General features: G+C 44.8%; 1 protein-coding gene across 4 annotated transcripts in view; it reads left to right on the top strand.

The window, feature by feature from the left end:
• The window catches only part of celsr2 (cadherin, EGF LAG seven-pass G-type receptor 2), an 82,985-nt gene that overhangs the window by 43,712 nt on the left and 12,565 nt on the right, over positions 1-26,708 (top strand). For all 4 annotated transcript variants that reach the window (XM_014132987.3, XM_014132986.3, XM_014132985.3 and 1 more), the window contains exons 4-17: positions 7,485-7,600; positions 7,755-7,843; positions 15,445-15,602; positions 17,576-17,739; positions 17,948-18,073; positions 21,225-21,391; positions 22,643-22,822; positions 24,443-24,556; positions 24,649-24,823; positions 24,956-25,097; positions 25,224-25,344; positions 25,509-25,692; positions 25,964-26,065; positions 26,215-26,309. In XM_014132987.3, the coding sequence (XP_013988462.3) occupies positions 7,485-7,600; positions 7,755-7,843; positions 15,445-15,602; positions 17,576-17,739; positions 17,948-18,073; positions 21,225-21,391; positions 22,643-22,822; positions 24,443-24,556; positions 24,649-24,823; positions 24,956-25,097; positions 25,224-25,344; positions 25,509-25,692; positions 25,964-26,065; positions 26,215-26,309 (1,933 nt within the window). The remainder of the gene's footprint in view (positions 1-7,484; positions 7,601-7,754; positions 7,844-15,444; positions 15,603-17,575; positions 17,740-17,947; positions 18,074-21,224; positions 21,392-22,642; positions 22,823-24,442; positions 24,557-24,648; positions 24,824-24,955; positions 25,098-25,223; positions 25,345-25,508; positions 25,693-25,963; positions 26,066-26,214; positions 26,310-26,708) is intronic.

The following is a 26,708-nucleotide window of genomic DNA, read 5'->3' as shown; positions in this document are numbered from 1 at the left end:
AAATGATCACTTCATACATTCCACAACTGCTCTTATACGCTCACGCCTCTAATGGCCTGCCTCCCCTCTCATTTACATAAGCTTCCTGGTGTTTCAGAAGTTATTGAATCATTTAATGGCCGTAGTCTTTAAAAGACTCATCTTCTCTAGCTGGCGAGAGAGGTTTCTAATGGGGACTGCGGACTGACCTTTTCTGGACTGGCTCCTTGTGTAACCGGGGACATTAATCTGAGACCCAGGAGTCTGATCTGATTACATTCAGTGGTCACTTTGAGCTTTGAGTCAGCGCTTGGCCTATTTCTCCTCTGTCTCTCTCATCAAGTTGAAGCTGGAGATATGCAACACACAGTCTGGCCCTAGGGTCAAATCAAATGTTATTGGTCACATACACATGGTTAGCAGATGTTAATGCGAGTGTAGCAAAATGCTTGTGCTTTTACTTCCGACAGTGCAGTAATATCTAACAATTCCCCAACAACTACCTAATGCACACAATCTAAAGAGGTGAATGAGAATATGTACATAGAAATATATGGATGAGCGATGGCCGAGCAGCACAGGCCAGGTGCAATAGATGGTATAAAATACAGTATAAATCAAATGTTATTTGTCACATGCTCCGTATACAACAGGTGTAGACCTTACAGTGCAATGCTTACTTACAAACCCTTATATCCCCCCCCCCCCCCCCCCCAAAAAAAAGTAAGAGATAAGAAAAACAAATAATTAAAGAGCAGCAGTAAATAAAAATAGCGGGGCTATATACAGGGGCGGTGTCGAGGTAATTATGTACATGCAGGTAGTGTTATTAAAGTGGCTATGCATAGATAATAGAGAGTAGCAGCAGCGTATGGGGGGGACGAAGACTTGGCACTCCGGTACCGCTTGCCATGCGGTAGCAGAGAGGACAGTGTATGACTAGGGTTGCTGGAGTTTTTAGGGCCTTCCTCTGACACCGCCTAGTATAGAGTTCCTGGATGGCAGGAAGCTTGGCCCCGGTGATGCACTGGGCCATATGCACTACCGTCTGTAGTGCCTTGCGGTCAGAGGCCGAGAAGTTGCCATACCAGGCAGTGATGCAACCCGTCAGGATGCTCTCGATGGTGCAGCTGTAAAACCTTTGGAGGATCTGAGGACCCATGCCAAATCTTTTCAGTCTCCTGAGGGGGGAATAGGTTTTGTCATGCCCTCTTCATGACTGTCTTGGTGTGCTTGGACCATGTTAGTTTGTTGGTGATGTGGACACCAAGGAACTTGAAGCTCTCAACCTGCTCCACTACAGCCCCGTCGATGAGAATGGGCGCGTGCTCAGTCTTCCTTTCCCTGTAGTCCACAATCATCTCCTTGGTCTTGATCATGTTGAGGGAGATGTTGTTGTCCTTGCGTCACACGGTCTGGTCTCTGACCTCCTCCCTATAGGCTGTCTCATCATTGTCGGTGATCAGGCCTACCACTGCTGTGTCATCAGCAAACTTAATGATGGAGTTGGAGTTGTGCTTGGCTGTGCAGTCATGAGTGAACAGGGAGTACAGGAGGGGACTGAGCACGCACCCTTGCGGGGCCCCAGTGTTGCGGGTCAGCGAAGTGGAGATGTTGTTTTCTACCTTCACCACCTGGGGGCAGCCCGTCAAAGTCCAGGACTCATTTGCACAGGGTGGGGTTGAGGCCCAGGACCTCCAGCTTGGTGATGAGCTTGGAGGATACCATGGTGTTGAATGCTGAGCTGTAGTCAATGAACAGCATTCTTACATAGGTATTCCTCTTGTCCAGATGTGATAGGGCAGTGTGATGGCGATTGCATCGTCTGTGGACCTGTTGGGGCAGTAAGCAAATTTAAGTGGGTCTATGGTGGCAGGTAAGGTGGAGGTGATATGATCCTTGACTAGTCTCTAAAAGTACTTCATGATGACAGAAGTGAGTGCTACGGGGCGGTAGTCATTTAGTTCAGTTATCTTTGCCTTCTTGGGTACCGGAACAATGGTGGCCATCTTGAAGCATGTGGGGACAGCAGACTGGGATAGAGAGCGATTGAATATGTCCGTAAACACACCAGCCAGCTGGTCTACGCATGCTCTGAGGACGTGGCTAGGGATGCCCTCTGGGCCAGCAGCCTTGCGAGGGTTAACACGTTTAAATGTTTTACTCATGTCGGCCACGGAGAAGGAGGAGGAGGGGGGGGGGTACGCAGTCCTTGTTAGTGGCCCTCGACGGTGGCACTGTATTATCCTCAGTGGGCAAAGAAGGTGTTTTAGTTTGTCTGGAAGCGTGACGTCGGTGTCCGTGACGGGGCTGGATTTCTAGTTGTAGTCCGTGATTTCCTGTAGACCCTGCCACATACGTCTTGTGTCTGAGCCATTGAATTGCGACTCCACTTTGTCCCTGTAACGGCATTTCGCTTGTTTAAATTTCCTTGCGGAGGGAAAAACTATACTGTTTATATTCAGCCATATTCCCACACCTTTTTCTATGGTTAAATGCGTGTGTGTGTGTGTGTGTGTGTGTGTGTGTGTGTGTGTGTGTGTGTGTGTGTGTGTGTGTGTGCATATGAGATGAACTACTACACCTAGGGGACTTTCATCCTGGTATGCCTTGATATTTTGGGAACATGTATTTGCTCTCAATTAACGACCATCCAGTTTTATATGCGCACTAAATCATAATTGTGTCATTTGTCTGATACAGGTAGAGCAAGCTGTATTTCTAGTCCAAGATCAAAGACTAGTATCTTGTGCGATGTAGCCAGGGGAGGGTGGTGCTTAAATAAAGCAGATGAGTAACACTGAACACAGTCGATCACGGAAGTACATTAATGTAAATGAGACAAGGGTACATTAATTTGAATGAAATGCTCCATCCCAAGTGACAATAAAAGCACCACAGTGGGTATAATATCCCATCATAGCAACCCCCAGCTGCTATCACTGTAAAATTAAATGGCCATTTTTATATATATTTGTGATGTTTTCTCACTCTAGAAGTTCTTGGCAGGGCTTGAAACTAGCCGTTAATGAGTAGTGGTGAGAATGATATGCCTTTGTGAGTTTTATGGAAGTGGTGGCCTTTGTTTAAATGTAGCTCAGATGGCAGTCTTTTGGATCGAGAACCGCTCCGACCTCTCTTAAAAGCCTTGGCCTGTAGTTCCCAGACTGCTCCCAGAGCTGTGAAGTAGCTGGTGTGTAAAGCTGGGGATATAACAGCTAACACCCAGCAGGCTGTCTATCAGGGCGCTCTGTTACCTGAACCTGGCTTGATCAGGTTACTGTGGTAAAGAGCTTTTCTCATGGGGAAACCTCAGTGAGGTGGAGCCTGTAGACTGCACTACAGTAGAGCGAGAGTTAGCAGGAAGAGGAAATTGTGTGTTGGAAGTGTGAGTTGAAAGTGTGTCTGTTACCAGAAACAGCCTTAGCTGCAACATTTGTGTCACATATTTTAATAATACCTCTCACATTGTTAGTATTCATGTCAGGTTTGGCCATCAAGAGACTTACTCAATGCACATGTCTAATACAGTCACATCAACTTGCCATTATACCATGGCCCTCGGCCCTTCCATATGTCAATATGTGTAGACTGGTTGTTAACTTTGCTAATGGCAGCCTAATGTGACATATAATGTTACCAGAGGAGTCAGTTATGGTTGATTGCACTCAGTCCGGGGGGATCTGGAAGCTGTGTGCACAAGCCTTGGAAACCTATTCATCGATGACAAGAAGGCCAAGCCATAGATGAAAATAAATAATATTTCTAGATGCTAACCATAATAAACAACACAAGATTTTCTGTATCAAACCAAATCCAACTGTATGTGTCATATGCTTCGTAAACAACAGGTTTAGACTAACAGTGAAATGCTGACTTACGGGCCCTTCCCAACACAGCAAATAGAAAAATAATAGAAAGATAATAACACAAGGAATAAATAGACAATGAGTAACGATAACTTAGCTATATAGATGGGTTACCAGTACCAAGTCAATGTGCAGGGGTACGAGGTAATTGAGGTAAATACACACAAGTATGTGGACACCCTTTCAAATTAGTGGATTCAGCTATTTGAGCCACACGGTGCTGACAGCACACAGCCATGCAATCTCCGTAGACAAACATTGTCAGTAGAATGAACTTACTGAAGAGCTCATTGACTTTCAACGTGGTACCGTCATAGGATGCCACCTTTTCAACAGTTTGTCAAATTTCTGCCCTGCTAGAGCTGCCGCGGTCAACTGTAAGTGCTGTTATTTTGAAGTGGAAACATCTAGGAGCAACAACGGCTCAGCCATGAAGTGGTAGACCACACAAGCTCATAGAACAGGACCTCCGCGTGCTGAAGCGCATAGCGCGTAAAAATCTAATGTCCTCGATCGCAACACTCACTACCGAGTTCCAAACTGACTCTGGAAGCAACGTCAGCACAAGAACTGTTGGTTGAGAGCTTCATGAAATGGGTTTCCATGGCCGAGCAGCTGCACACAAGCCTAAGGTCACATGTGCAATGCCAAGCGTTGACTGGAGTGGTGTAAAGCTCGTCGCCATTGGACTCTGGAGCAGTGGAAACACATTATCTGGAGTGATGAATCACGCTTCACCATCTGGCAGTCCGACGGACAAATCTGGGTTTGGCAGATGCCAGAATAATGCTACCTGCCCAAATACATAGTGCCAACTGTAACGTTTGGTGGAGGAGGAATTTCATGGTTTGGGCTAGGCCCTTTTACTTCCAGTGAAGGGAAATCTTAATGTTACAGCATACAATGACATTCTCAACAATTCTGTGCTTCCAACTTTGTGGCAACAGCTTGGGGAAGGCTCTTTCCTGTTTCAGCATGATAATGCCCACATGCACAAAGCAAAGTCCATACAGAAAAGGTTTGTCGAGATCGGTGTGGAAGAACTTGACTGGTCTGCACAGAGCCCTGACCACAACCCCATCAAACATCTTTGGTATGAATTAGAATGCCGACTGCGAGCCAGGACTAATCGCCCAACATCAGTTCCCGATCTCACTAATGCTCTTGTGGCTGAATGGAAGCAAGTCCCCGCAGCAATGTTCCAACATCTCGTGGAAAGCCTTCCAAGTAGCTATTTGGTTAACTATTTAGCAGTCTTATGGCTTGGGTGTAGAAGCTGTTTAGGGTCCTGTTGGTTCCAGACTTGGTGCATCGGTACCGCTTGCCGTGCAGTAGGTGAGATAAGTCGTACGCATTAGGCCGTACACATTACCCTCTGTAGCGCCTTGCGGTCGGATGTCAAGCAGTTACCATACCAAGTAGTAATGCAGCCAGTCAAGATGCTCTCAATGGTGCAGCTGTATCTTTGCCAAATCTTTTCAGCCTCTTGAGGGGGAAGAGGCGTTGTCGTGCCGCCTTCACGACTGCGTTGGTGTGTGTGGACCTTGTTAATTCCTTAGTGATGTGGAGACTGAGTAACTTGAAACTCTCGACCCGCTCCACTACAGCCCTGTCGCAATGGATGGGAGCGTGCTCGTCCCTCCGTTTACTGTAATCCATGATCATCTCCATTGTCTGGCTGATGTTGAGAGGAAGGTTGTTGTCCTGGCACCACACTGCCTGGTTTCTGACTTCCTCCCTATAGGCTGCCTCATCGTCGTTGGTGATCAGGCCTACCACCGTTGTGTCGTCAGCAAACTTAATGACGGTTTTGCAGTCGTGCGTGGCCATGCAGTCATGGGTGAACATGTTTGAGATATTCAGTGTTATTGTAATCAGTTGGTGCGTTTGTTTTTCTCCTCTTCCCTCTTGTCTGAGGTCACGATTATCATTCTCCTCAGTAAGCAGGTCAGCATTGCTGTGCCCCATGGCTACACTCTGGGATAATGCATGCACGCTCACACACTGGCACACACACCCACACACAGCCTCGCAACATTTACCAATGTGCTCTGAGAGCATCCTGAGAGATTGTATTTAGATCTCTGGAATCTCTCCCTCATTTAAAATAAGAAAGTAGGCTTCATCCGTCTGACACGGTCTCCATCTGAACAGGCAGATGCGGACTACAAGCACCAACGAGTCACACCAGTAACACAGACGACAGGGCTCTCAGTTCTCCCACAGATGTTCAGAATGTTCCAAACATAAAACGGAGCACATCCACTGTGTGGTCCCCTGGGACATGAATGAGGGGAAATGATTTTCTGGTTCTATAATTTTCTGGCAACTTCTGCATTTGGCCTGGACTGCCTGCAATATGATTATATAAGGTAACACGGTGTCACACATGAGCTTTTTACCTTTGTGGTGAATCAAATTAAGACACCTCAGAACTCAGTGACCCAATGATTTGGCTACCCAGACTTTTTGCATTGCCCCCCCCCTCTCCACACAACTGCCACTCTCTGTTGTCATCTATGCATAGTCACTTTAATTAACTCTACCTACATGTACAATACTACCTCAACTAACCTGTGCTGCCGCACATTGACTCTGTACCGGCACCCCCCTGTATATATTGTTATTTTAACAGCTGCTCTTTAATTACTTGTTACATTTATCTCTTATTCTTATCCTTATCTCTTGAAACTGCACTGTTGGTTAGGCACTCATAAGTAAGCATTTCACTGTAAGGTGTAACCTCTTGTATTCTGCATATGTGACTAATAAAATTTGATTCGATTTTTGATTTGATTTTTTTATAGAACTAGTGCTGTCTTTTTTCTATGCCCTGTGGTCTTTCTGCGGTTGGAGCGCGTCGTTCCTTGAATCCCAGGTTGGACGAGAGCATTAGTGGCGTCACTTGGCGTGGCCTCTGGATGGGAGCCAGAGGTGCACTGGATTGGTTAAATGCGCCTGTCTATTAACGTTACAGTAAAAGACAACACAATGACCTCCAGCTCTATGGACATTCTATTTCTGTGGTTTAGTCACTGTCCACGGCATGCTGTCTGACTTTATGGACTGTGTCATGCTCCACACCTACACTGCAGATATTACATTATTTTGTAGCGCTTTTCTCCATCTCTGTCAGAGAACGGTGGTTGTGGTGGTTAACCCTGTTGGGTGCTCAGTGATATGTGGAAAAATTGCAGCATTATTACAATTTCTCCTCTCTGCTCCTCAATGGTGAATCACGAGGGACTGTGCATCAATATGCCCTCCTAGTAACCTAATGGGAAAGGAAAAACATTTTCTGGTGCGTTCATAATCTGTATTCTCTGCTATAACAGGGCATGTCAGTCAGTATATTGTACGTCTGTCTGTCTGGTGGTGAGGGTACTGGATGGGGTTCTAGACATGGGTATGAGAAGACTAAACAGGATATTGATACAGAACCATTTAGACATGTTTTTCAGCACTGAATGTTCAATGTGGAAGTTGAAAATGCATATATTGCAGCAATGACTAGTTATATTTACAGAAAGCATTTTCACATAGTCCGTCCGTCAGTGAAAAGACTGTTGTTTACTCTCTCTTCGAGTCTTTGGCTGTGAATGGACACTCTGAGCCCTGTTTCTTTCTGTCTTCCAGATTTGCCACAAAGGAGCCAAATGGTTTGTTGCTCTACAATGGCCGCTTCAACGAGAAGCACGACTTCATCGCTGTGGAAATCATTAACGAGCAGATCCAGCTCACCTTCTCTGCAGGTAGGAGGGGCTTCTGTTAGTGCATATCAGCCAATTAATCCCAAATCTAAAGATGGTTGTTATTAATATATTCACATGTGATGGTGACAAGTGTTGGCACTAGCCCTGATCCAATGATGTGTGAATAACCTTTGCTGACTTGTTCTTTTTTTAGGTGAGACCAAGACGACTGTGTCGCCCTACATCCTTGGAGGTGTCAGTGATGGCCAGTGGCATGTGGTGCAAGTTCACTACTACAACAAGGTACGTCGGGGGAAACCTGGGCTAGGCCTTGTGGTCCTATAAAGTGTAGACTGGTTCAACACTAGACAAAACACAGATTTGCTGGGTCTGGGCTGGGATATACAGTAACTTGAGTCAGACTAGGCTACTGAAAAGGCCCATTATAGACTTGGCTTTATCAGACCTCACTCTGAAGCACTGAGCAGGAGGACGAAGAGCAGTTCATTTCCAACATCAGTACAGTACATGCCTAAACTTAATTATGTTTGTCATTTACCACAGACTTGAAATATGAGACATATAGATACAAGACATATTTTCTTAACATGTTTGGCCTTCAATTGACTTGTATACCGGTAATTGATTTATGGATGTTGTGTAGTGTTTGTAGATCTGGATATAGATTTATACACTGTACTTCGTGTCCTGATGACATCCATTTATACTAGATCAGCTGTACTTCAAGTGTCTGACGGCGACTGTCTATAGAGTGATGAGGGTCATGATTCTAGCTGGACCACACCGGGAGAAGAATACCCACGGTCCTCTGTGGACGTTTTCACTGTGCTGCATCCTGTCAGAACTGCTGCTGTGTCATTCCACAGAACTGTTGATGGGACAGTGGAATGGGCAGTGTGCCAGACAGACATAGGAGGAATGAGAGAGGGGGATGAGACAGACGGATAAAGAGCGAGAGAGACACTAGAAAAGGGTGGGAGGAATGTTTTCACAGCTATGCTCAGAGTATATGTTGGTGAAAATAGAACTCATACAAACAAGATATTTTTCCTTGACGACGGCTTCAACTTTTTTATTTCCATATCAATCAGTGAAGAATGTATGGAACTATAACCCACCACCCCACTACCCCTTATCCCCATCCTTTTCAGCCATCCCCCCAGACCAACACACAGGATGTTACATTTTGGTCTATTCAGGAAGTCACTTTGCATCATAAAGCTGTTGCCAGGCAACCCCCTCCTAGTGTGGATATTCTATTCATGGTCTATAATAACAGGGCCATGTCAGATTCAGCCAGCAGAATGTGAGGGAACACACAATCTCCTGGGCCATTGGAGGACAAGTCTTTGGTTCCCATCAAAGCGGGGACATTATTCTTTCATTAATCACTTTGTTACAAACCAACAAGTCCAATGACAGTCTCCATGGCTTGTTTTATTGTGACCTAGTAGTTCTGGGATTAAACAGACAATGACAGTCTCCAGTGACCTACAGAAGTGCTTCCTCTTGAGTGCCCACTGCTCACACTGTAACGAGCTGTTTTCTTTTCTATCACATTTTACCAGCTAGTTTCCTACTCATCTTTAGCACAATACACACATGAACTCAATAATGGAACAAGCATAATGTTAAGCAGAGGCACAGACCAATGGAAGGGACATTTTCCTAGAAAACTGCCCAGAGTTTTGGTTGAACTAACCCCTCCCATCAAAGTTCACACCCGCTGCAGTAGCATTGTCTCATTGGTCCAGATCCAGTGAGTCATAGAGGTAGAATGATGGCTCCTCCCCTCTGAGGTATCTCATGCCGGCTGGCTCACCCCGGCCTGTCCGCGGGGGGGTGGGTGGGATGAGGTGGGGGCATTTTAGATTGAAATGTGCCTTTCAGGGGAGAGGGGGGGTGTGGAGAATGGCAATGACCACTGCTTTTGTGCTGGGCTCGGCCTCCAAAGGAACCATAGGCAGTGAATGATGCGGCCCCGGGGAAGGTGCCCCGCTCTCTGTTCACCAGCAAGGAGAGAAAAACAGGGTGGGAGAGGAGCAAAAGGAGGAAAAGAAAGGCGAGAGAGGTTTTGACTTGGGCTTTGAGCGGGACACTGCGCTTCAGGGCTAACCTCTCTGGTTGCTATGGTGTTTCCAGTCAGACCTAATATTACTGTTGTTTGCTCCCATGCTCCTCCTGTCCATCCCTGTCATCGTGGATAACAATGAACTCATATTCCCATGTTTCCCTGTCGCCCCGCTGTAATGAGGGGAACAGTGTTTTTATGTAGTCCTGAGTAAATATTCTCTCCAATCAGCTCTGACAGGCTGGGGCTTTGTGTAGCAGCCTGAGCGGCTGACAGAAATTAGCAAAGAGTCATTATAGCAGAGTCAACAGCCATGACTGATGATTGCTGCTGGGAGCGATGGCCCAATGCGTAGGTCAGTGAACGAACCAGAGAATTTGGACCAGTCTGTTCCGGACCTTTCTCAACTGAGGGGAACCGTGGAAAAGAGCGTGTCGGGTGATTTGGTTTGTGACCATTCTAACAGACCATCTCACACTGCAGGTTTGTTTGTCCCAACAAATTAGTTTCCCATTGCCTCACAAAGGTTCAACTAAAGAATGAAGACATTTTGGTCAACAGGTTTGGAGGTTCTTTCTACCTTTCTAGTAGCTGGTGTGTTGTGAATAATGAAATCCATCTGCACATATTTCAGACTCAAATCAGCAAAGCAAGTAATCCTATTTGCCAGTTATTAGATACGATAATAATGCCTAATGGGAGACAGATGAGGTGTTTAAAGAGGAGGGCTAATATTTGATCAGTGCAGTGGAACAATGTAATTAAGTCTCCATCCTCTCAGAGGCAGCCAAGTGTGATCACAAGACCCACAATGAGCTCCTCCAGTATTCAGCTCCTCACAGACAGCCCCTCAATGGGACAGCTGTATTAATAGCATGCTGCAAGCACAGATATAATCTAATCTACTCACTGGATAGGATACAGGGTTGGAATGAGAACCATGTGAGGGAGATGTGGCATTGCCTCTGTCTGCAGTGCTCCTGGGAAAAGGGATGGGGCTCTGTCATGACCTACAATATTACAGCTGTCAAGATGTGTTATGCCAGCAGTGTGTGTAAGGTCCACCTATACTCCATTTGTCTGGTCTGTATTCTTGGCCCCATTTGATTAAAGGGCTCAGACAGTTATTATGGCTCTGCAGGAATATGTAGACAAATCACAAGTGTAATTTATGATAATCTTATGCTATGAATAAAATAAGATAATTATATTTTTGTTAAGAAGATACAATTTATTTTTTAAATCACCCCCCCCCCCCCCCCCAAAATCACATGTACTCCTCAGCTCTCAACAATTAGGCCACCCAGGAGAGAGCAACAGTAATCGCTACTGAGCGATTAGAGGTCGGTTCAATTTTGGTTTAGATTATTTTCTTTAAAATGTAAATCAATCAAATTCAAATCAAATCTATTTATATAGCCCTTCGTACATCAGCTGATATCTCAAAGTGCTGTACAGAAACCCAGCCTAAAACCCCAAACAGCAAGCAAAGCATGTGAAAGAATCACGGTGGCTAGGAAAAACTCCCTAGGAAAAACTCCCTAGAAAGGACAAAAACCTAGGAAGAAACCTAGAGAGGAACCAGGCTATGAGGGGTGGCCAGTCCTCTTCTGGCTGTGCAGGGTGGATATTATAACAGAACATAGTCAAGATGTTAAAATGTTAAAATGTTCATAAATGACCAGCATGGTCAAATAATAATAATCATAGTAGTTGTCGAGGGTGCAACAAGCACGTCCGGTGAACAGGTCAGGGTTCCATAGCCGCAGGCAGAACAGTTGAAACTGGAGCAGCAGCACGGCCAGGTGGACTGGGGACAGCAAGGAGTCATCATACCAGGTAGTCCTGAGGCATGGTCCTAGGGCTCAGGTCCTCCGAGAGAAAGACAGAAAGAGAAAGAGAGAATTAGAGAGAGCATATTTAAATTCACACAGGACACCGGATAAGACAAGAGAAATACTCCAGATGTAACAGACTGACCCTAGCCCCCCGACACATAAACTACTGCAGCATAAATACTGGAGGCTGAGACAGGAGGGATCAGAAGACACTGTGGCCCCATCCGATGATACCCCCGGACAGGGCCAAACAGGCAGGATATAACCCCACCCACTTTGCCAAAGCACAGCCCCCACACCACTAGAGGGATGTCTCCAACCACCAACTTACCGTCCTAAGACGAGGCCGAGTATAGCCCACAACGATCTCCGCCATGGCACAACCCAAGGGGGGGCGCCAACCCAGACAGGAAGACCACGTCAGTGACTCAACCCACTCAAGTGACGCACCCCTCCCATGGACGGCATGGAAGAACACCAGTAAGCCAGTGACTCAGCCCCTGTAAAAGGGTTAGAGGCAGAGAATCCCAGTGGAAAGAGGGGAACCGGCAAGGCAGAGACAGCAAGGGCGGTTCGTTGCTCCAGCCTTTCCGTTCACCTTCACACTCCTGGGCCAGACTATACTTAATCATAGGACCTACTGAAGAGATAAGTCTTCAGTAAAGACTTAAAGGTTGAGACTGAGTCTGCGTCTCTCACATTGGTAGGCAGACCATTCCATAAAAATGGAGCTCTATAGGAGAAAGCCCTACCTCCAGCCGCTTGCTTAGAAATTCTAGGGACAATTAGGAGGCCTGCGTCTTGTACGTGTAGGTATGTACGGCAGGACCAAATCGGAAAGATAGGTAGGAGCAAGCCCATGTAATGCTTTGTAGGTTAGCAGTAAAACCTTGAAATCAGCCCTTGCCTTAACAGGAAGCCAGTGTAGGGAGGCTAGCACTGGAGTAATATGATCAAATTTTTTGGTTCTAGTCAGGATTCTAGCAGCCGTATTTAGCACTAACTGAAGTTTATTTAGTGCTTTATCCGGGTAGCCGGAAAGTAGAGCATTGCAGTAGTCCAGCCTAGAAGTAACAAAAGCATGGATAAATTTTTCTGCGTCATTTTTGGACAGAACATTTCTGATTTTTGCAATGTTACGTAGATGGAAAAAAGCTGTCCTTGAAACAGTCTTGATATGTTCTTCAAAAGAGAGATCAGGGTCCAGAGTAACGCCGAGGTCCTTCAGTTTTATTTGAGACGACTGTACAACCATCCAGATTCATTGTCAGATTCAACAGAAGATCTCTTTGTTTCTTGGGACCTAGAACAAGCATCTCTGTTTTGTCCAAGTTTAAAAGTAGAAAGTTTGCAGCCATCCACTTCTTTATGTCTGAAACACAGGCTTCTAGCGAGGGCAATTTTGGGGCTTCACCATGTTTCATTGAAATGTACAGCTGTGTGTCGTCCGCATAGCAGTGAAATTTAACATTATGTTTTCGAATGACATCCCCAAGAGGTAAAATATATAGTGAAAACAATAGTGGTCCTAAAACGGAACCTTGAGGAACACCGAAATTTACAATTGATTTGTCAGAGGACAAACCATTCACAGAGACAAACTGATATCTTTCCGACAGATAAGATCTAAACCAGGCCAGAACTTGTCCATGTAGACCAATTTGGGTTTCCAATCTCTCCAAAAGAATGTGGTGATCGATGGTATCAAAAGCGGCACTAAGATCTAGGAGCACGAGGACAGATGCAGAGCCTCGGTCTGACGTCATTAAAAGGTCATTTACCACCTTCACAAGTGCAGTCTCAGTGCTATGATGGGGTCTAAAACCAGACTGCAGCGTTTCGTATACATTGTTTGTCTTCAGGAAGGCAGTGAGTTGCTGTGCAACAGCTTTTTCTAAAACTTTTGAGAGGAATGGAAGATTCGATATAGGCCGAAATGTGGGTTGAATGCTGTAACAACACAGAATAAAACAATTAAAGTCCCATGATGGTAGTGACTGTCCATTACTGCTTATCATTGATGATCTTTTATTCACATTACTTAAATAAAATATTTTAGTTGATGACTTTATTAGGCTATTTCATTCCAAGTCATCGTCTCATCTCTATAGAGCTGCTGCCTATGCTGTCTGACAACAATCACTATTTTAGTAGTTCTTCATAGTCAATAAGGCATACCATCTCGATCGCGCATTCTTCCATCTCTTTCCCTCTGTGTCTGCTCCACACAGACCGGACAAGTTGGCAGCGCAATAGGTTATGGTCATTGTAGTTAATTACAACGTTTTCTGCACTAAACTATGTAGAATATTGGCCTGTTGGAAACCACAACTCCAATCTACACAGTTCGGGCTTGATCTGATTTCTCTCTGAAGAACTGCGCTTTGAGCTCACAGGAAAAAAACTAACGTAATGGAATTCAAATAATTGAACCGATGTTGGTCAATAAGTTGTTTAAAAAACCAAAAAGAATCAACATTTCAGTTAATCGCTCAGCACAAGACCACACTGCACATGGAGACTATTCCTATATGCTCTGTCCATAGCTCAGTGCCCAGGCCTGGTCAGTCAACAGTGGGATGGTCAGTGGTGGTTACCCCTCTCATTACAGTGCTGCTAGCCTAGCTGCTGCTGACACAAGCTCTAACCGGGCTAACGGTCAATATGAGCTCTGTGTGACCTCGGGAAACGTTTGTGTTTGAAAAGAGGTTGTGACCTTTATTGACGGGATCGTTATTCTACCCCTCTCCGCCCCTCCTTCTCTTGTTTCTCCCTCCATTGATTCCTCACACAATGAAAGAGATCCTTTGTGCTGAAGAAGACCGTCACTGTGCTGTTGAGCAGGGCTTTTCCACCGCGTGTGTGCTGTTGAGCAGGGCTTTTCCACCGCGTGTGTGCTGTTGAGCAGGGCTTTTCCACCGCGTGTGTGCTGTTGAGCAGGGCTTTTCCACCGTGTGTGTGCTGTTGAGCAGGGCTTTTCCGCCGTGTGTGTGTGCTGTTGAGCGGGGCTTTTCCGCCGTGTGTGTGCTGTTGGTTATGTGTCAGCCTCTGACTTGAACTGTGAGTGTTTGGCTTTAAATTATTGAAGCACTGAAAACATTGAGATAAATTGGGGTGATGTTCCAGAATACTGTAGGGCTGAATATAAAAGCTAATGGCTGACTTTTCTCTTCAGAATTGATTCAAACTTTTCATTAGGGTTGTTAAAGCTTCTTAGATTGTTTGAAGTCTTTTGTTTTTAATTGAAGCACTTGACTTGAGAAAATCCTTCTCTAGGGTGAATGTTTCAATGACAAAGTAGATGGTGAGTGTTTTTTATTTTTAATGCTAGTTTTTACGCTTAGTATTTTGCATTTGAAAAATAAGTGTGATTACTGAGTTTTTGACACCTTGTTAGACAGATTTGGTTATGATCACACTTATATGATGTGTGGCACAACTTCACGCTACCTTCAGACAGACAAGCAATCTATTTATGTGCTGAGCAACCAAAAATGCCCGACAGTGACACACACAAACAATAAATTGGATATTCTGAGACAAAAATAAACTTCCACACATTTACCTGCCTTTTGTAACTTGAAGAAGAAACCTAGAGTCTCAGCATATTTTTAGCCTCAAGCAGTCCTTGAGATACACCTGTGATTTTTATTTTCAAAGAATCCTCTGAACAGTCCCAGAAGGCTCATTATAGCCTAATGTGTGCTTTTCGGTTCCTCTCAATCTAGCCATCCATAACCAAACACTACATACTGTATGTATGTCCACGTTCTTCCCAAACACATACAGTATTGCCCATTTAGGAAGGAATAGCATAACTTATAAATGCTGTACTATTTAGAAACTCCTATCACCATGTGCTGCTATTTCCAGTAGTTTGTCAGGTGACTTCCTGCTCCCCCCACCCAGCTGCTGTAGGTGCTCTCACCATAACACTGGAGCCAAACTCAACAACTCCTCTTCTCTCCTCACAGCCAATCCTAAACCAGGCCAGCATGCCCCAGGGTCCCTCTGACCAGAAGGTCGTCGTAGTAACCGTGGACAACTGTGACACCTCAGTGGCACTGCGATTTGGTCATGTAATCGGGAACTACACCTGCTCTGCCCAGGGCAGCCAATCAGGATCCAAAAAGTAAGGGAATGGGAGGGTCTTACTGGTATTTCACTGTGCACTGTTATTTGCCAACAGTTGCAGTTATAGTAGTTGAGTAAAAGCCTTTTGAAGCCATGAATTCAGTTAAAAGAAATTGCCACAAGCTGAACTTACTCTTCATCTAGTGTACTATTGTCGTGACGCCAACAGCAAAAGAGAAATCCCAATTGGCTGAGCAAAACAGGGCTCTCATTATGGTACAGATTATACTTTTTTAAAATAAAGTCTGCCACGTCCAGCTTGTAAACCATCGTAAACATGTTTTACTTCAGTGGGGTGTATCTGTTATCCTCCCTGGAAAAAAACAAGCTGCAAAATGTGTCTGATAAATATTTAATAAACGCTGTTCTGTTGTGTTGATGTGTTTTGGTATAGAAGCCAAGCTAGTAGAAGCAGAGCTAAGTGTTAATGATATGTTGTGGTATAGAAGCAGAGCTAAGTGTTTTTAATGATATGTTGTGGTATAGAAGCAGAGCTCATTGTTTTTAATGATATGTTGTGATATAGAAGCAGAGCTCAGTGTTAATGATATGTTGTGGTATAGAAGCAGAGCTCAGTGTTAATGATATGTTGTGGTATAGAAGCAGAGCTCAGTGTTTTTAATGATATGTTGTGGTATAGAAGCAGAGCTCAGTGTTTTTAATGATATGTTGTGGTATAGAAGCAGAGCTCAGTGTTTTTAATGATATGTTGTGGTATTGAAGCAGAGCTCAGTGTTTTTAATGATATGTTGTGATATAGAAGCAGAGCTCAGTGTTTTTAATGATATGTTGTGGTATAGAAGCAGAGCTAAGTGTTTTTAATGATATGTTGTGGTATAGAAGCAGAGCTCATTGTTTTTAATGATATGTTGTGGTATAGAAGCAGAGCTAAGTGTTTTTAATGATATGTTGTGGTATAGAAGCAGAGCTCATTGTTTTTAATGATATGTTGTGGTATTGAAGCAGAGCTCAGTGTTTTTAATGATATGTTGTGGTATAGAAGCAGAGCTCAGTGTTAATGATATGTTGTGGTATAGAAGCAGAGCTCAGTGTTTTTAATGATATGTTGTGGTATAGAAGCAGAGCTCATTGTTTTTAATGATATGTTGTGGTATAGAAGCAGAGCTCAGTGTTTTTAATGATATGTTGTGGTATAGAAGCAGAGCTCATTGTTTTTAATGATATGTTGTGGTATAGAAGCAGAGCTCAGTGTTTTTAATGATATGTTGTGGTATTGAAGCAGAGCTCAGTGTTTTTAATGATATGTTGTGGTATTGAAGCAGAGCTCAGTGTTTTTAATGATATGTTGTGGTATAGAAGCAGAGCTCATTGTTTTTAATGATATGTTGTGGTATAGAAGCAGAGCTCAGTGTTTTTAATGATATGTTGTGGTATAGAAGCAGAGCTCATTGTTTTTAATGATATGTTGTGGTATAGAAGCAGAGCTCAGTGTTTTTAATGATATGTTGTGGTATTGAAGCAGAGCTCAGTGTTTTTAATGATATGTTGTGGTATAGAAGCAGAGCTCAGTGTTTTTAATGATATGTTGTGGTATTGAAGCAGAGCTCAGTGTTTTTAATGATATGTTGTGGTATTGAAGCAGAGCTCAGTGTTTTTAATGATATGTTGTGGTATAGAAGCAGAGCTCAGTGTTTTTAATGATATGTTGTGGTATTGAAGCAGAGCTCAGTGTTTTTAATGATATGTTGTGGTATAGAAGCAGAGCTCAGTGTTAATGATATGTTGTGGTATAGAAGCAGAGCTCAGTGTTTTTAATGATATGTTGTGGTATAGAAGCAGAGCTCAGTGTTTTTAATGATATGTTGTGGTATTGAAGCAGAGCTCAGTGTTTTTAATGATATGTTGTGGTATAGAAGCAGAGCTCAGTGTTTATAATGTGTTGTGGTATAGAAGCAGAGCTGAGTGACAGATTCTAAATGTGCCTGACTCTGTCCTGTCCTTCTGCTGTAGATCTCTGGATCTGACTGGTCCTCTCCTCCTAGGGGGCGTGCCCAAACTGCCTGAGGACTTCCCCATCCAGAACCGGCAGTTTGTGGGCTGCATGAAGGACCTGAGGATCGACAACCGCCACATCGACATGGCTAGCTTCATCGCTAACAACGGCACTCTACCAGGTTAGCAACCTTGCACATTGATATTTGACTGAACCATTCTGTGCCTGTTTTATAGCATCCACCCTTCCGTACTGTCTTAGTTGAGCACTATGAGCTGAGTTGGGGAAGTGAATGTACCTTAAGTTTTACTAATAGTTTTAATAATTTATTACCTCTTAGCATAATGAGGTTGGCTTGAACTATTCCTCAGATGTCTTTATCTTCCCAGGATGCTCTGCTAAAAGGCACTTCTGCAATAACAACCCGTGTTTGAATGGAGGGACCTGCGTCAACATGTGGGGCTCCTTCAGCTGTGACTGCCCCCTAGGATTTGGAGGCCGGAACTGCGAGAAGGGTAAGTGAAGTAACGGAATTTCCGGAGGTTGGAAAGCTTCCTCAAATGGTTAAAACATTAGATCAAAGCTAACCAGGTTTTGTTGGCCTCGTGACCTACCCTTATAGGCCCTTTTAGTAAGGAGGTACAAGGACTTTACTACTAACTACTAGTAGACTACTAAGTGACCCATCAGACAGACAACATCCCCCAGCTCGCCTGACCTACACTTAACTAGTGTCTTTGTAGTTGATGGACTGTACCATAACTCCACAACCAGGTGGTTACAGTGACACTGGCCATTTAATTTGCTTCTTAGTGCTGCGGTGTTAAAAGAGCATCTGCTATATTGTATTCTCTTATCATTTTGAAACATGCCTTTTTGAGTGTACAGTGAAAATGTAGTACGGAAACATTTGCATAGACACCATGCAGAGGAGATTGCTCAGGGTGATGCGTAGAGGGAATTGGCAGGGCTGTAAATAACTGAAGTAGGCTCTTCAATCAGCAGAGTGTTGAAATATTTCCTCATCATTTTAGAAACGACTCTTTCCTGGCACAGATAAAGCCAGTCATCATTTATTTGCTGACATGATGGTTTCATAAGCATAAGGTTACCTACTGAACGCTGTATTTTATTTGTTATGTTGATTCCTGTTTGGACCCAGGAAGAGTAGCCGCCGCCTCGGCAGCAGCTAATTGGAGATCATAATAAATACTAATACTGAGCATTGCTGTTTCATGCCAGACATTTCACAGGGGTTTGTGAGGGGCCCATATGTGTATACAGTATGACAGATGCGATGTGATATCCCATAAGCTTTTATGAATCTGTCATGAGGGATCATGTCACATTTAATAGAGCTATATGTTTCAACATGTTCTCTTGAATAACACCTTGGACATGTTTAAGGTAAACTATTTTATTTCTCAGTTTGAGAGAGTTGTGTTTGTTAGAGCATTACTAGTGTCCATTTCTCTTCTCAGCTCCTCTGTGCTCTGCAGTTGTTTGACTTGCTGGTTTACGAGCTGGGATGGCTAGAAGAGGGATGGCGATGAGAGGGAGAGGGGGAAAAGGCCCCATAAGAGGGAGATTGCGAGAGAAGAGAAAAAGGGATACTACTCAATAAATGGTGAATTACAAAAAAGCATCCCTGTTTTAGTTTAGAGTGAAATCCAGTGATAAAGGACCACTTCTTTCCCATAGTTACGTGGAGACCGAGAGGATGGATAATGAACGGGGGATGGGGAAAGGGTTCCTCTCTCACTGAAGCAGATGAACCCATGTGACTCCTTCATTTCGAGAAGAGAGGGCGAGTGGAAGGGAAAAAGGAAAACAGAATGTAGTCTAGTACCCTGCTGCTGATCTCTAATCTTGATAGTGGGAGTCGATGGCATGAACATTCATGTTCTACCAAGAACGTTAACTATTCCACGCCACTACAAAAGTCACTATCAAAATATTGCTGTTAAACTTCCAGTATGTCATAGGATCGGCCATTAGGGTTTAGAGAGGGCAGACCAGCTAGTAACCATGGAGAAAATCCCCAGCATCTCAGTTCCTTTCTGAGGTTCACCACTGACTCTGGGTGGACAAGGGTATGGGGGAAACAAATACTTTCCTTGTCAATCCCATGAGTATGCCTACCTTTTTATATGGACCCTGTTTAGACCAAACACACTGCAAATAGAAACTGAGTGTATAAAACATTATAAACTCCTGCTCTTTCCATGACGTAGACTGACCAGGAGAGTCCAACTGTAAACGATGATTCCTTATTGATGTCACCTGTTAAATCCACTTCAGTCAGTGTAGATGAAGGGGGTGGAGACAGGTTTAACAAGGTTTTTTTTTAAGCCTTGAGACATTTGAGACTTGGATTGTGTATGTGTGCCATTCAGAGGGTGAAATGGCAAGACAAAAGATTTAAGTGCCTTTGAACGGGGTATGGTAGTAGGTACCAGGCGCACCGGTTTGTGTCAAGAACTGAAACGCTGATAACGGTGGAAAGCATTGGAGTCACCATGTGCCGGCATCCCTGTGGAACGCTTTCGACACCTTGTAGAGTCCATGCCCCGTCAAATTGAGGCTGTTCTGAGGTCAAAAGTGGGGGTGCAACTCAATAGTAGGAAGGTGTTCTTAATGTTTTGTACACTCAGTGTATCAACCTCTTTTCATGAGATTCTGTGTACAATCTTTTTGTAGCTTTAGACCAGTGCCAGACTGCACCACAACCACGATCCCCTGGGTCCTCTGTTTCTCTCTTTCTCCCTCTCTCACTCACTCGCTCTCTCTAGTGCCAATGACAGGCTTGATTTGTGTCATTTAATTATGGACGGCCGTGTTTTGCATCTCTGCCACTGTGTAATGAGAGAAAAAACATGTCTAACACCCAGCTAAAAGTGACACTGGTGCCTCTCTGCCAGAATGGCTGTCTTCAGACTGCATGTCACAGACACATACAACTGAACACACACCCCACCCCTGAGCATTGTCTAGCCAGCACTCATCACAAGTACTAGTGAATAGGGGTAGGGGGCATGTTGAATCTTCTCTGGTATTTGGCTCTGTATGTGAACAGTATTTATTCAGTGGTATCTAGTTTCAAATTGCCACACATGCTATTTTATACCCATACAGCGAGTGCCAAGGTTTTCATTCCATTGACGTCTTAATTCTTTTTTTCGTAAGGTTAGGTGTAATGTGTAGCACTGCTGGCTTTGTACCCCTCGTCTTTGTTTTCTGTACTAATCATAGATTGTGTATACTCTCCATACCAGTAACTGGAGCTGGGTTGTTCAGACTTGATCACAGAACATATTACTGTGAGAGTGGTAATGACTCACTGTTACATGTCACCTACTTTTAAATAGCAGCCATTTCCTCATTCTCGCTCTCTCTCAATTTATCTCTTTCTCGTTCTCTCTCGTTCTCCCCCTTCCCTCTCTCCCCCTCTCCCTGCCTCCCTCACCCCCCCTCTCCCTGCCTCCCTCACCCCCCCCTCTCCCTGCCTCCCTCACCCCCCCTCTCCCTGCCTCCCTCACCCCCCCTCTCCCTGCCTCCCTCACCCCCCCCCCCCCCTCTCTGCCTCCCTCACCCCCCTGTCTCTCTGCTTCCCCCCCTCTTTCTATCTGCCTCCCTCATCCCCCTCTCTCTGGTTGTGTGTTGCAGTGATGGCCAACCCGCAGCGTTTCCTGGGTAACAGCCTTTTGCAGTGGACTAACCTGGTGGCGGTGGTCACTGTGCCGTGGCACGTGGAGCTTATGTTCCGCACACGCCAGCCTAGTGCAACCCTGCTGCACCTCACCGCCGGACAGCACCACAACCTCACCCTACAGGTACAGAGAAAACACATCTAATAGTCTCTCCCTACACAGTCATACCCACACACACACACACACACACACACACACACACACACACACACACACACACACCTGCTCACTCACTCATGCACTGACACATCACACCTTCCTTAAGCCCTACTCCCAACTTTGTTTGTTTTCTTTCTGTTTAGCCTGGCATTGTTTGTTTTCTTTCTGTTTAGCCTGGCATTGTTTGTTTTCTTTCTGTTTAGCCTGGCATTGTTTGTCTTCTTTCTGTTTAGCCTGGCATTGTTTTGTTTAGATTTGTGTTCCTTGTTTTTCATTTCTACAACTGTAAAGCATCTTTTAAGTCCTTTGAAAAGCTCTATATAAATGTATTTTCCATGTTTTATTATTATTATTACCCTATAGTGTCTCACGCCAGCAGAGGCCTGGTCTGCCATATCACAATATACTGTACAGCCCTCCTCAATCTGGCATATACACACACCTTCAACAGCATTACCCAACAATACGGAACAGCACTACAAATACACCTCACAGGTGCAAAGGTGTTTACTGTAGGCCATGTCATTACATACAGTATAATACATATTATACAAGATTTCATCCCTTCTGAAGCGAAGACATAGCCAATAGTTTTGATAGGAATTCCTTTCACTCATTTTGTATCAGATTATGCATGTGTTTTCCCCCTCAGTATGGTGTTGGAATAGATTAGTGCATTGTAGCATGTAACTCCAGCATGACTCCAACAGCTCACACAGAGTGACTGTGGGTTAGTTGATGTAAAGCTCCACCTGTTGGCTGTCTGGGCAGCAGCATGACTTTAAATATTTGATGAGATGAGAGATGAAGCCTGCCAACTAACAAACGCCTCATCCCGAGATCTGAGCGCTGCCATACCCAGGCCTTTCAGATAGCAGCTGTTGTTTGTCTAGACAGGTGCCTTTTTTGAAGTTGTATAACAGTCCAGCAACTATTTTAAAGTTGGAACATTTAAAATAAAACAGGGCTATTTTCTTAGCTACTGTATTACCATAGATGATCTGATATGAATGATGAGAAGAAAAGCTCTCTGTCTGTGAGCATGTGATGTGTGCATGCTAAAGGTCTTTCTCCCTCTCCTGCCCTCCCTCACCTCTCTTCACGTCCCCCTCTCTCTCCCATCCTTTGCCCCACCTCTCTCATTCCATCCCATCCTCTCCCACATCTCTCTATCCTATCCTCTCCCGACCCCCCCTCTCTCTCTCCCTCCCCTAGCTGCGCGGTGGCAGTGTGGTGATGGGCCTGCAGAGGGGCGAGGACTCCACCCTGTCCCAGGTAGAGGAGGTGACAGTGAATGACGGAGACTGGCACCATGTGCAGATGGAGCTGAAAGATATCCCGGGCGGCGAGCCCCGCCACAAGGCTGTGCTCTCCTTTGACCATGGCCTCTACACGGTGAGACACTGTTGGAAGACAGACTGTAGGTTTGGAATTTTAATTACATTTAAATAGGTACAGTACCAGTCAAAAGTTTGGACACACCTACTCATTCAAGGGTTTAGCTTTATTTGTATTATTTCCTTCATTGTAGAATAATAGTGAAGACATCAAAACAATGAAATAATACATTGAATCATGTAGTAACCTAAAAATATATTTTAGATTCTTCAAAGTAGTCAGCCTTTGCCTTGTTGACAGCTTTGTACACTCTTGACATTATCTCAACCAGCTTCATGAGGAATGCTTTTCCAATAGCTTTGAAGGAGTTCCCACATATTCTGAGCATTTGTTGGCTGCTTTTCCTTCACTCTGCGGTTCAACTCATCCCAAACCATCTCAATTGGGTTGAGGTTGGGTGATTGTGGAGGTCAGGTCATCTGATGCAGTACTCCATCACTCTCCTTGGTCAGATGGGCCTTACACAGCCTGGAGGTGTGTTTTGGGTCATTGTCCTGTTGAAAAACAAATGATAGTCCCACTAAGTGCAAACCAGATGGGATGGCGTATCGCTGCAGAATGTTGTGGTTGCCATGCTGGTTAAGTGTGCCTTGAATTCTAAATAAATCGTTGACAGTGTCACCAGCAAAGCACCCCCACACCATTACACCACCTCCTCCATGCTTCATGGTGGGAACCACACATGCAGAGATCATCCGTTCACCTACTCTGCGTCTTACAAAGACACGGCGGTTGGAACCAAAAATCTCAAATTTGGACTCATCAGACCAAAGAACGGATTTCCACCGGTCTAATGTCCATTGCTTGTGTTTCTTGGCCCAAGCAAGTCTCTACTTCTTATTGGTGTCCTTTAGTTGTGGTTTCTTTGCAGCAATTTGAACATGCAGGCCTGATACACGCAGTCTCCTCTGAACAGTTGATGCTGAGATGTCTGTTACTTGAACTCATTTATTTGGTGCTGCAATCTGAGGTGTAGTTAATTGCTGATTTCTGAGGCTGGTAACTCTAATGAACTTATCCTCTGCAGCAGAGGTAAATCTGGGTCTTCCTTTTCTGTGGTGGTCCTCATGAGAGCCAGTTTCATCATTGCGCTTGATGGTTTTTGTAACTGCACTTGTAGAAACTTTCAAAGTTCATGACATTTTCCAGATTGACTGACCTTCATGTCTTAAAGTAATGATGGACTGTTGTTTCTCTTTGCTGTTCTTGCCATAATATGGATTTTGTCTTCTCCCAAATAGGTTTATCTTCTGTATACCACCCCTACCTTGTCACAACACAACTGATTGGCTCAAACACATTAAGAAGGAAAGAAATTCCACAAATTAACTTTTAACAAGGCACACCTGTTAATTGAAATGCATTCCAGGTGACTACCTCATGAAGCTGGTTGAGAGAATGCCAAGAGTGTGCAAAGCTGTCATCAAGGCAAAGGGTGGCTACTTTGAAGAATCTCAAATATAAAATGTTTTTATTTGTTTAACACTTTTTTTGGTTACTACATGATTCCATATGTGTTATTTCATAGTTTTGATGTCTTCACTATTATTCTACAATGTAGACAATAGTAAAAAATAAAGAAAAACTGTATCTGTTTGATCTGATCTACCAATCCAGGCCAGCATGGAGGTGGATACTAAACTGAAGGGGGCGAAGGTCAAGACTCTGAGTGTCGGGGGCATCACTGGGGCTGATGGGAAAATACAGCATGGCTTCCGCGGCTGTGTGCAGGTTCGTTAACCTCTTGTCACGCACACACAGACGACACACACGTACTGTGTTGTGTGTCTGAGTGCGTTCTCCCTGGTGTGTGTGTTTCTCAGGGTCTGCGTGTGGGGGAGACCTCTTCCAGCTCGGTGTCTCTCAGCATGTCTCAGCCCAGGAGGGTGAACATTGAGCAGGGCTGCAGCGTACCAGACCCCTGTGTCTCTAACACCTGCCCCTCTAACAGCTACTGCAGTGATGACTGGGACAGCCACTCCTGCACCTGTCTCACCGGTCAGTCTGCCAACCATCATCAGCGTTATCTTCCTCATTAGCTTTTACAACCATGTTATACGACCATATAGTCTTACGTTGATCCTTCCCAGACACAACTTATGAATTCCTATTGTGTTGTTTACCTGCCAGGTTACTATGGCGATAACTGCACAGACGTATGTGCGCTAAACCCCTGCGAGCACCAATCAGCTTGCACCAGGAAGGTTAGCTCCTCCCGCGGCTACACCTGTGACTGTCCCAGCAACTACTTTGGCCAGTATTGCGAGAAGAAGTTAGTAAAACATCTTTGTCTTTGCTATACACAGATCATATCAGTGTTTTCACTGGTTCATATCACTATAAAGAACACTATAAGAATGTATCTCTTGTGTTTCTGACTATGTGTGGCCCTCCTCAGGACTGACCTACCGTGTCCCAGGGGTTGGTGGGGACATAAGACCTGTGGTCCCTGTGAATGTCAGACAGATAAGGGCTTCGATGCCGACTGCAACAAGACCAGCGGGGAGTGCCGCTGCAAGGTGAGCCAGCTGACTACCGAGTCTCAATGTCAGGATGTTTGAAGTGGACAGGGGCGATGGGTGAAACTGCACTGTGGGCTGGTATTATTTTTTACTTTCTCCCTTCCTTTTCTTCTCCCTCCCCCTCGATCTCTCTCTCTCTCTCCCTCTCTCCCTCTTCTCAGGATAACCACTACCATCCAGAGGGCAGCGAGGCGTGTCTGCTATGTGAGTGTTACCCAGTGGGCTCCTTCTCACGGGCGTGTGAGAGGGAGAGCGGGCAGTGCCAGTGTAAGCCAGGGGTCATCGGGCGCCAGTGTGACCACTGTGACAACCCCTTCGCTGAGGTGTCGCCCAACGGCTGCGAAGGTCAGCATTACCATATGTCACATGACAGTAAAGAATTACCAAATGTCACCTGCTTCAGAAATGTATCTGTAGTCCAGTCTGATTCATTGAGTTCACTGATTTACGTAAATGAATGTGATTACAAGGCCTTTTTAAAAAGTGTTTTTGTGCCAAGCAAATTCTATGTCATGTGTACAGCTACACCTGGACAATTAATTTTATCAGCTTTCCTGCTCTCCCTCCCTCTCCCTTTTCCTCTCTCTCGCTTTCTCTCCCTCTCTTTCTCTCTCAGTGATCTATGACAGTTGTCCCCAGGCAATAGAGGCAGGGATCTGGTGGCCCAGGACTAAGTTTGGTCTCCCTGCAGCAGTCCCCTGTCCCAAGGGATCTATCGGTACGATGAATCTCAGCAGTTTAGCTAATTACCATACTATAATGGAATATACTATACTATGCACTTAAACTTGCCTCGGGTCCTTCCAGCATGTTCGTCTCCTTTTGTCTGCCTCATGCAGATTTCCCCCTTCTCTCTTTCTCTCTCAGGCACAGCTATTCGCCACTGTGACGAACACAAAGGATGGCTGCCCCCCAACCTCTTCAACTGTACCTCTGTCACCTTCACCAAACTCAAGACCCTGGTCTGTACAGCTCCACTAGAGCTAGACTCATTTACCCCTCATACAGCTCCACTAGAGCTAGACTCATTTACCCCTCATACAGCTCCACTAGAGCTAGACTCATTTACCCCTCATACAGCTCCACTAGAGCTAGACTCATTTACCCCTCATACAGCTCCACTAGAGCTAGACTCATTTACCCCTCATACAGCTCCACTAGAGCTTGACTCATTTACCCCTCATACAGCTCCACTAGAGCTAGACTCATTTACCCCTCATACAGCTCCACTAGAGCTAGACTCATTTACCCCTCATACAGCTCCACTAGAGCTAGACTCATTTACCCCTCATACAGCTCCACTAGAGCTTGACTCATTTACCCCTCATACAGCTCCACTAGAGCTAGACTCATTTACCCCT

The sequence above is a fragment of the Salmo salar genome, chromosome 12 (genome assembly GCF_965601325.2).
Source record: "Salmo salar chromosome 12, fSalSal1, whole genome shotgun sequence".
Lineage (NCBI taxonomy): Eukaryota > Metazoa > Chordata > Actinopteri > Salmoniformes > Salmonidae > Salmo > Salmo salar.
The sequence above is the reverse complement of the archived record's forward strand: the minus strand, read 5'-3'. Positions and strand labels throughout refer to the sequence as shown.